The sequence below is a fragment of the Crocodylus siamensis genome, chromosome 12, assembly GCF_052110815.1.
Source record: "Crocodylus siamensis isolate JL-2025a chromosome 12, ASM5211081v1, whole genome shotgun sequence".
Taxonomy (NCBI): domain Eukaryota; kingdom Metazoa; phylum Chordata; order Crocodylia; family Crocodylidae; genus Crocodylus; species Crocodylus siamensis.
In genome coordinates this window covers 27,630,782-27,641,496 of record NC_143406.1, presented here as the reverse complement: position 1 = coordinate 27,641,496, position 10,715 = coordinate 27,630,782, and the positions used below count along the sequence as shown (strand labels likewise).

At 44.7% G+C, this 10,715-nt stretch overlaps 1 protein-coding gene across 4 annotated transcripts in view; it reads right to left on the bottom strand.

Moving 5' to 3' along the window:
• Window positions 1–90: 90 nt before the first annotated feature.
• ABAT (4-aminobutyrate aminotransferase) overlaps window positions 91–10,715 on the bottom strand; it is a 137,535-nt gene continuing 126,910 nt past the window's right edge. For all 4 annotated transcript variants that reach the window (XM_090023188.1, XM_090023187.1, XM_090023189.1 and 1 more), the window contains exons 13-16: window positions 7,752–7,919; window positions 5,249–5,395; window positions 3,475–3,586; window positions 91–2,429 (exon numbers count right to left, since the gene is read on the bottom strand). In XM_090023188.1, the coding sequence (XP_089879314.1) occupies window positions 2,308–2,429; window positions 3,475–3,586; window positions 5,249–5,395; window positions 7,752–7,919 (549 nt within the window). In that variant the 3' untranslated portion in view covers window positions 91–2,307. The remainder of the gene's footprint in view (window positions 2,430–3,474; window positions 3,587–5,248; window positions 5,396–7,751; window positions 7,920–10,715) is intronic.

The following is a 10,715-nucleotide window of genomic DNA, read 5'->3' as shown; positions in this document are numbered from 1 at the left end:
TCTGTGCACATAAAAAAATAATTTTCTAAAAGGTAAGTAAAAACAGTTAAGTTAGTATATTTTTAACAGTGAAAAAGACCATTGGAGGAATTCAATTATAAATATTTTATTTAAGAATACTGATTACACAGGAAACGGACTTTATTTTGTGGATGTATTTGAATGGGTATCAGTTACATCATGAAGTGCAGTTAGGTATTCTTGTTTAAACATTTATTTGGCACTGTCCACAGTACGCTGTAAACAATATTACTTCATTATATGTAGGCTCTGGTGCTTTCTATATTTTCTAACATGATTTAATCAGTATATGTTGTGCACAGTCAGTAAAAATTATAAAAACACCTAGAGTATAATAAAAGTGAGGATGCAGTAAGACTTAAAATTACTGGACCTTTGATTCTGTAAAAGTACAAGACTTGCTAGAGACATTTATTAAAATCTACTGCAGTGATATGTTGAACAAACTCATTCCCCAAATGCTGTCAATTGCAGTTCTTTATTCTGATATTCTTTTGGGAAGTATTAGGTTTACTAGGACTGCAGTGACAATGAGATTTTGCTGTACAGTTACCTGCCAACTCTGTCAGGGCATCTGCAATCTACATTCGTTCATCCTTTTTGCTACCTATTTTCTCACCTTTGAACTCCTTGCATGTAAACTTCACAAGGCTAAACCTACACAAAGAAAACAAACCAGTAGGTGCCAGAAACTTGTGTAGTAGAGGCAGACATACTCAGACCTGGTTATTTTTAAACTAGCAGCAATTAGTTTCCTTGGGTGCTTGTTGCCACTAATTATTAAAGCTAACTAAATCTTTTTGCCACAAAAGGATGATTTTCAAAAGCAGGCCTAAGGATGTAGGTATGTCTTTCACTGAGATTTTCTGACTAGAATCCCCTCATCTGATGGTCTTATCCTGATTTTCATGGTAGACATGCTGGACACGTAATAATTTATACTGTTTTGTTTCACCTGATACACTCCCTAGCAGACTCAAAATATTTATAAAGCTTTATAATGTAAAGTGAGTCTGAGTCCCAAAATTCAAGTGCTCTTTTGTCAGGAAAAAGGAAATAAATGTCAGTGCCAGCTCAACAACTCAGCCTCAGGCAAAACAGCCTTTCTATAGATACATGAATGACATGCATAAAGGAGCTAACAGCAAACAAATAAACTACCACTGACATTCATAAATCCTGTGGTTTCATAAGGACTCCTGAAGAACGACTGCTGTAGGAAAGAAGATTCTCTTAAAGGAACAGAAATACTTTGCATTATGGGGGCACATTTAGGAATCAAAATGGATCTGATGTTAGGAAGCGCTCAGATAAAAGCAATGCTTTTGCATTTTTGCACAATGTCTGCTTATACTTATTCTGTATATCATGGGCAAGCAGGTTAATAATCCTACAAGTCTTGACATTTTAGACCAATACTTTGAGGCTGCAGTACAGTATATGCTTTGTGTTCTTTCCTAATGCTCCATTACAAGAGAAACCTTTGGGTTTGGTTTTGTGTACATACATTTGGCTCTTTAGATTGTAATAACTAACAAGTCAAAGGTATTCTGAAATCAAGGGTCAGAAAGGAATTATAGCTCCTCACTTTCATGTACAGCACTGCAATTTGGCCACATGCGTTAGTGTTTCTGAAACACCGGGTATATGCTGAAGGTAGAGTAGGGCAAACTTTGTATTTATGGGAACAGAGCTGGAAGTGATTCTGTGCAATACTGTACTTGGCAGTGCTGGAAAGCAGAACTTTCCTTGAAACACTTGTTCTCTTATGCTAATAACTTAGACAATGGCACTTTCTGCTTGGCAGACATTTCCTAAGCTTCCACCCCACACCCACAAGGCCTGCTGCTTCCTTTGGACACAAAGTGGAGAAAGCAAAATTAGGGTGTTTAACCATGAAGAGAGAGCTATTGCTGTCATGTTTATTCAATCAAAGATGCATGGCAATGCACATTGGGACTTTCTTACTTCTGGAATAGGCCAGGTGGCATGGCTGACAGTGGAGTGCAATCCAGCACCAAGCAAGTGCAAGAGCCCCAATGCACTGCTCACAGCATGGTCATCTGAGTGCACTTGTTGGGGAACTGAAATTCACAACCAATTGCAAAGCTCCGCGTGTGTCCAGTATTCTAGCTAAAAGCAGCTCACCTTGATGGTAAGCATGGACAAAAACAAACCTTAGTTTATGAATTCACCTTTTATCCTGTATGTGAAAATATATGATTTAAGTCAACTAATTTTATAATCTTAAAGGATCAGATTGTTCAGTGCAAGTGGATTCCTCATTTACTTGAAGTCTGCTAAGATGTCACTGAAGATGTTCAGAAAGAGATGTGCATGGTGATCCTTGAAAATTAGGGTTGGACGAAAACGAATCGATCTGTCACCGCTGCCTCCCAGCACGACACCTAGGGCAAGAAGACGTATTCTAGTTATTTTCTCCGTTTCGGATACTCGGAACATACTGCTCTCTCTGAATAAAGTGCAGAGAGGTTTGGCACAAGCTTCTCCCCAGCACTCTCCCCAGTTGTGTAAAGGTGTAAGTGGTGGTTTCTGTGGGGCAGAGGGGCGGTGAGCTGACCTTTCAACAAATAAACAATCACGGAAGCTGTTTTGGAGATGCCCAGCAGAGGTCTGAAATGTGGTAAGCAGTGTGAGTACTAATAAGAACAGATAGAATCCATGCACAGCAAAGCTCACACAGAGAGATATTAAATCAAGCACCAATGTTTCTAGCAGTGACAGCTTACATTGCAGAAAGAAGTTTGTTAGTTTCATGTGCTGCTAGAGGTTTTCAAGCACTGATGAATTCAAAAGATAAAGAAGAACTGCCAGAGGGGCCGGGCTAGTCATTTAACAACTGCTTTTCTTAAATATATAGTACAAAAATGTTCTAGACTAAGACGGCAGCACTGTTAAATTCCCTGGAGCTGTGCTGTGTCACAGACCCCATGCTGTCCTTCAGCACTAATTTGGTCTAATCCTCAAAGTGCTTTTTACCCCTCAACTCTCTGCCACCTTGATTTCCACGAGGCCACTGATTTTTCTTTATTTTTTTTTAAATGTTGGTTTGACGATAGTTTCAGTACAGTACACCTACCCTGGAGAGATGGAGCAGAGCTGAGAGACATACCATGCTGAGTGCAAACCCAGGACATACCATCAGATTGTTCTTTAGCCCTTGCCTTGGAAGAGTAAGAATTCAGAGAATCCTGAGGGGCACTGAAAACGAGGCAGAAACTTAAGATTCTTTCAGCCAGGGTGAGATGACAACCTGGTTTTGACCTTATTCAGCATGAATTTAACAAGAGTAGCTGGAATGTGTTTTTGTTCATTGGCATATTACATACAGAGAAGGTAATGCAGACAAGGGAAACGCAAAATGTAGTGACTGGGATGCTGTACTGAAAGCAACCTGGAATTAATTATGTACACTTACAGACTTTATCCTACCTTTGTTTCTGGCAATGGTAATTAACTTGTCCCTAGTTGCATCATTTGGCGCATCAAACGAACAGAATGTCCCTCGTCCTCTCACTCTGCTGATTAGATGGGGATAACGAGCCTAAAAAAATGTTATATGAGTATTATGCGAGCCTAAAAAAACCAAAAAAGGTATGTTGCACTTCAGGATGTTTGCTGCTGAACTGTGTGCCCCTTGGAGTTCCACTGGTGGAAGCAGTCTTCTCAGTTTCAACAGATAGGGGAGTACTGGTTTAAATTTCTGACCCATGGCCCTGTGACCTATTACCCAGCTGCAAAACTTTCTGGTGTTTCTAGCAATAAGAGACTAAAACACACTGCTTGTGTAAATGTTCTGTCACCTGACTGAGGTTACAAATTCAGAACCAAGGAATCAGACCACTATTAGCCAGTAATTATTTGAATTTTTAAAATGTACCCAGTCTATATATTTAGGATACTACCAAGACAGCCTTAGATTGTCACTAGACACCCAACTCATCTCCATGTTGCAATAAGCTGCTAATGTTGCCATCCAAATATATTCTAATACTGAATATAGAGTATTATATTCTAATTATGTATGCACAGTAGTTATTTTCAATTTCCAATGCCTGTTTCATGCAAAGTCCAATCTTTGCTTTCTAAAGGAGGCTAATAAAAGTCAAGCTCTTTTCTTTTGAATACTGAAAAAGGCAACATTTAGAAGTTTTCTACAGCCTAAAAGTCTTCACAATTAGAAACCACTACACTTGAAGGATATTGGCTGCAACTGACTCTGCTGCACACTGAAAAAATTGGATATGATTTTGATCCATATGACTACTACTGATTAAAAAATCCTTGAAATTGAGGCAGTGGCATCTAGGCCATCGTAGCCCAACTTCAGGACCCAAGACCTGGAACCTGAAATTAACTACAGTTTTCGTTTGCCCCATATATCCACAATGTCATGTCTGACATGAGGCACAATGATGAAAGAGGAGATTAAAGGAAGAGGAGTATTAACGCTGCAAAGAACTGTGCTGGCTGTACTACCTCCTTTTTGTCCATCTTCATGCTTGCAGTCATTTTCCTTATTTTCAAATCATGGCAACTTTTAAGTGACATGAATGCCTCAGTTCAAAAGTGCACCTAGCTAGTTTGGTACCTCTCAATGAATAGCCATAAAAACCCTTGATCCAGGTATCGTCTCTTCCAATTATTCTGGAATTATTTGTAAACACAGATCAGGTCTTAAAACGTTTTCTTTTTCCTCTTGCAAAAGCAGTGGCACTTGGTTGTTTGGGTTCCAATTCTTGCGTGCACAGGCTTAATCTAAAGCAGTGATTCTCAACCAAGGTTCTGCAGCACCTGGAATGCCATAAGAGCCTTTTAAGGCTGTTCCAGGGTGCTATGCGATATTAGCACTCTTTGCTGGGCAAACAGCTGCATATGATTCACAGGATTAACCCAGAGACTTCAAATAGGAATCCATGGTGTCAGAAAACTTTCTGACGTGTTGTTATGATGTATCTGAATTCTCAGCAGCACAAGAATTGCTCTATTTTCCATAGTCCAAAACAAGAAAGCTAACAGCTGGCACTTTCCAAGGCAGTGCCTTGAGACTAAAAATGTCAAGAATCACTAGTCTAAAGCATCATGTATTGCTGCTGCCTAAGGTAATATACTACTGATTGTCTGGGCAACTGTTCTGATCAGATATTCCCTATGTTCTTAATCCACTCTTCTCCTCATACCCATACAAAGCATTTCAGCCGTTTACCTGCAAGTCCAACAGCCCAGTCAGAAGTGCTTTCCCTGCATGGGTTGCATTGTTTAGAAGGTCCTCTCTTTTAATTATATTAATGACTTCAGCGAGCATGAGATTTTTGGCAGGATCTCCAAGCCAAGTGTTAAAAATCCGGTATGGCTTGAGGAAGGGAGGAAAAACAAAACAAATTATATATATAGTAGAATATGTTTAAAGACAAACCAAAGCAGTACTCTCCAGAAAAGAATGTGAGCATGTAAATGTTAACACAAACACAAGCATCAAAAATGCATGGTGGGCCCCCCTCACTATTCTGGGTTATGGAACTTAGAAAGTCTGCTTCCCAGGAAGCCCCTCCATGACCAGGTAGAGCCAGGGAGAAGCCACTGCACTAAGATTCAAACCTACACTGTCCTACAGTTAATGTGACCTCTTTGAAACTGCCACAGGTATAAGGAGGTCAGGCATTCATGTTATGTACTTTTGCCTAGAAGTTTCATAGTTTTTTCCATTAGTTCAGTTTTCATACATTGAGTTTGTAAAAATACACTAATCTTTTTGCTGTTTCTAACAGAATCTATAGGACCTGAACACAGGAGATAGGCCCTGCAAACCACAGAGACATTTTTCAGGGACAGTTCACATTTGGTGCTGAAAATAAGCACATTAGAAATGGTGAACCTTCTTCATTTCCTCACACCAGTTTTATGCTACTGTAACTCCAATACAAAATAAGACTGGCAGGTATGAAGGGAGTGGAGAAGCAGGCTAATGCCTATGCTTGTGGAACCAGGGAGAGCATATTTGTGAAACAGCTTCATTCTGCTGGTAAATATACCATCTATGGTGCCACATACCAGATAAAGTCAATTGCAGGCCAGCCAATTTTGCTGTAGATGCAACATCTGCTTATCAGCAGGGATCCAGGTTGTCCGTTTCCCACGGAAAAACAGAAAAACACATGGATTTCCTGGTTTTATCAGAGAAAACATGGATTTTCTCTTTTATCAGAGAAACCCATGGATTTTCCCCTTTTGCAAAGAGTTCTGCAAGCTGGCTGAGTTCCAGCATTCAAAAGCTGTTTGCGAAAAGGGTGGGAAAGCCCCAAACCTGCCTGGAGGGGCAGAGGGGGATGGGCAGAGCCTGTGGCTTTTAGTCAGTTGCAAGGGCTAGGTCAGGCTCACTTTTCTCCTGGAGCCTGTGAACTGGTAAGTGGGGCTTTCAGGGGCTTGGGGGTTTGCAGGGCAGGTGTGGGATGGAAGCTGGTTGGGGGCTGAGGGAGCAGGGAGGTGCTGGAGAAATACATGGAATGCTTGGCCAGTGCCTCCATGTGGCTTCCCTTAAGAGCTGCTAGAACCGCTTAGGTTTCACGTGCCCTTAGCCGGGCACTCCAGCTGTCAGCGGGGAGATGTGGAGCTGGCCAGGCACTCCGGCTGCTAGCGGGGAGGTATTGGGGAAATACGTGGAGTGTGTGGCCAGCTCCACATTTCCCTGCTCATGGCCAGAGTTCCCAGCCGGGGCAGGTGAAACTGAAGTGGCTCTAGCAGCCCTTAATGGAAGCCACACATGGAGGCACCAGCCAGGAGCAGGAAGATGTGGAGCCAGCTGGGCGCTCAGTATTGTTCAGTCTAAGAGGGCAAGGGAAACCCGCGTTCCCAGATCTGTATGGGGGTGCAGGCTATGGGCTTGAGCTCCCTCCCTCCTTCCCTCCTGTGGGGCCGCTGTAGCCCCACAGGCAAGACCCAGCACGGCTGGGAACAGCGGGGCTGCACCTCCTGCGCTCTAGCCACGTGGGGATCTCCTAGCGGCTGCTTGCGCCGCACTGCCCCAGCGATGCACCTCCTGCATGTGGGGCTGCACTGTGGGAAGTGGCATGGGGTTCAGAGCAGCAGCAGGTGCAGGAGGCATGGGGGGGGCAAGGAGATCCTGGTGCAGCCCCACTGTTTCCAGCTGTGCTGGGTCTTGCCTGCAGGGGTACAGCAGCCCTGTCAGGGGGAAGCTCAAGCCCATAGCCTGCTCCCATACAGATTTGGGGGCACAGGTCCCCCTCACTCCCCAGGAGTGCACACAGCCTCTGAGAGGCAGCCCCACCCCTGTCCAAGTCAGCAGCAGCGGGGGAGCTGGCTCCGTGCTCCTGCTGCAGCTGCCTTCTGTTGAGGGCAGGGAGCAGTGGACCGTGGTCCCTGGTCCCATAGCCCTGACAGCTGGGGGCCCCTTCCGGCAGGTCAAGGGGGCAGGGGCTGTGCATGGGGGGGCAAGAGGCATGAGCAGGGCTGAGGGACTGTTGTGGGGGAAAGAGGGGCACCAGCAGGGCCAGGGGGGCTGTTGGAGGCCTTTAATTTTAATAATGGATTTTGGGGGTTTTATCAGATAATTTGCATTTTTTGGTCACAGCAAACCAGGATCCCTGCTTATCAGGCATTTGAAAAGTATCCATAGTTCCAGAATATTTTCACAATTCTTTGTTCATTAAGTCTTAGAAAAGCAAAATCTTTGGTTCACTGAAAACACTTACAGCATTGGGTCTGAACTCCTCCTTGTGAAAAAACCCTCCAGTCATCATCTTCTTACTAAACGTTACCACATCAGCTGGGTCATCCAAGCCCCAGTGTTCATGGGCCCAAAACTTCCCAGTGCAACCACATCCTGTCTGCACCTCATCCACCAGAAATGCACAGCCGTGCTGTCCAGATAAATCAAGAGAGAAGGACCATGAATCTGCATTTCCCAAACAAAAAATTACCTTTACTAAATAGATAAATACTAGGAGCCAGCACAGACTAAAACACATAAGGAGAACTGTTCTGAGTACCTCTCTCTGAGCAACTTCTGTGTTATTTCTTTGTGATGAAGACATCAAAATATAGTTCATTATCTAGAAGATGCTCAGTAGCCTGTTCTTTTATACAAGCACTAGAAGGCAACTGAGCAGTGAACTATGTTTTTCTACAGACAGGTCTAAAACATTTTGAAAGGATAGGGAAAAGCATATGGGGAGCTTTTTAAAACTCCCAGGAGCACTTTGGTACTAATGGGCATTTTTACACATGCATCCGATGTAGTGGATGCCTTCAAAAGCTCCTGGTGCTGCACTGGGTATTTTTGTATAAATGGCAAAATGTGCATCAACTCAGAGAAAATAGTGGCAGTATGCTTTTGAACTAAAGCACATTGTACCCAGAGAGTGGTGGTGGACAGGTCATTTTCGACCTAGAGGGATGTGGGCAGTGGGGTTCCGGAGGTCTCAGTCCTCGGGCCCGCACTGTTCAACATCTTCATCGGTGACTTGGACAAGGAGATAAAAAGCACCCTATTCAAACTTGCTGACAACACTAAGATGTGGGGGGATGTGGGCACGCGAGAAGGGAGGAATAGGCTGCAATCAGACCTAGGCAGGTTACAAGGGTGGGTGGATGAGAACAGGATGGGTTTCAACACTGACAAGTGCAAGGTGCTGCACCTGGGGAGGAAGAACCAACAGCAAACCTACAGGTTGGGGAACTCCCTTCTTGTCAGTACAGAGGCAGAAAAGATCTTGGAGTCATCACTGCTGCCAAGATGAACATGGGCTGACGTGAGGACGCAGTCAGGAAGGCCAACCGCACCACAGATGCATCTCGAGCAGGTCCAAGGAGGTGATCCTCCCCCTCTATGCGGCACTGGTCAGGCCGCAGTTGGAGTACTGCGTCCAGTTCTGGGTGCCGCACTTCAGGAGGGATGTGGACAACATTGAGAGGATCCAGAGGAAGGCCACGCATATGATCAGGGGGCAGCAGGGCAGGCCCTACGAGGACAGGCTGTGGGACCTGAACCTGTTCAGCCTCCACAAGAGAAGGCTGAGGGGGGATCTAGTGGCCTGTTACAAACTAGTCAGAGGGGACCAGCAGGCACCGAGGGAGTCCCTGTTCCCCCGAGCGCTACCAGGACTGACAAGAAATGGTCACAAGCTGGCAGAGGGTAGATTCAGATTAGACATCAGGAGGCGCTACTTCACGGTCAGGGCGGCTAGGGTCTGGAACCAACTTCCAAGAGAAGTGGTGCTGGCCCCTACCCTGGGGGTGTTTAAGAAGAGGCTGGATGAACACCTTGCTGGGTCATTTAACCCCAGTACTTTTTTCTGCCATGGCAGGGGGTTGGACTTGATGATCTAATCAGGTCCTTTCCAACCCTAGAAACTGAAACTATGAAACACTGAAGGTGTTTTAGTTCAAAAGTGTACCACCGCCATTTTCTCTGTGCAGACACAGATTTTGCTGTTTATACAAATGCATGTGACGCAGCGCTGGGCATGTCAACGCACATGCTGGGTCTGCTCCAACGCACTGGATTACTGGTGCATCAGAGCAGACAATGGTATGTGTATAAATGCCCAGTGAGCATAACTTCCATTTGCGCTTCGACAGTCTCAAAACTTTATCAGCCAGTTGTTGGAGCCAAACTGGCCCATCCCAGTACCTCATTTCTGTGACGTAAAGCACCTCAGACTAATCATCCAGTCAGATCACCCAGCCGGCCAATTATCCTAGCTGCTCTTTGGAAAAAAGGCTGTTACATGTAAACAGAAACAAAAACTGGGAAGTTTTGTTGAAACAGACCATGTGTTCCTCCAACGTACTATTGTTACAATGTTGGTAGGTTCTCTGTTTAGACAATGCAGAAACTACTGGACTTTGCCTGTCTAATCTAAGCTGCTTATAGAGTACCAGCTCAGAGGAGGTGAGCAGAAACAGGATATGCAGCGTGAGCACGTCCTTGTTATGTGGCAGAACACGGTTACCCAAACATCAACACATTTCTCCATTAATGTACATTATGGTTTCCCCAGAGAAACTTTTACAAAAAGAAAATGCAAAACAGGGTTCATTTAGGCACCTCCTTCTTGAAATGATCTGCACAGTATTTCAAAGATCAGAAGACATCCAATGCCATTTTTGCCATTTAAAGAAATGATAGCACTTGTAGCCTGATTCAGCTTCTCCTTTCACAACTTCTGTTTTCAGTCACAAATACATGTTAGAGCAAAGAACAAAAAATCTCCCCCGACCACCCTCCCTATCCCTACTACTTTTGCTGGAATTGCTTGAGCCGCCTCATGGATGTTAGCGTTATATTTTAAGGAAGGCTGCTATGAAATCAAGAGTTAATGGACTAATCCAGTATCTATGCTCCACAGTGTGGAGGTTCTGCAGTGAAGCCCCCATGCTGAGGCATGCAGAGATGGCACCAGCCAGCCCAAGGCAGCCTGCTCCCCCATCTTGAGGCACTCTGCACCCCAGCCAGGTGGGGAACTGCTGGCTGGGGGCAGGGTGCCTCAGCACAGGGGGTCCACAGCATGCAGAGATGGGGGAGCGGGCAGCCCTGGGCACCTGCTCCCCCCATTTCTCCATTTGTCCTGGCGCTTTCCACTTTGGTGTGGGTTGCGCCACTTTTTTCCAGGATTTTTTTTGCTACTAGGAAATCCCGGTAGCAAATTTTGCCC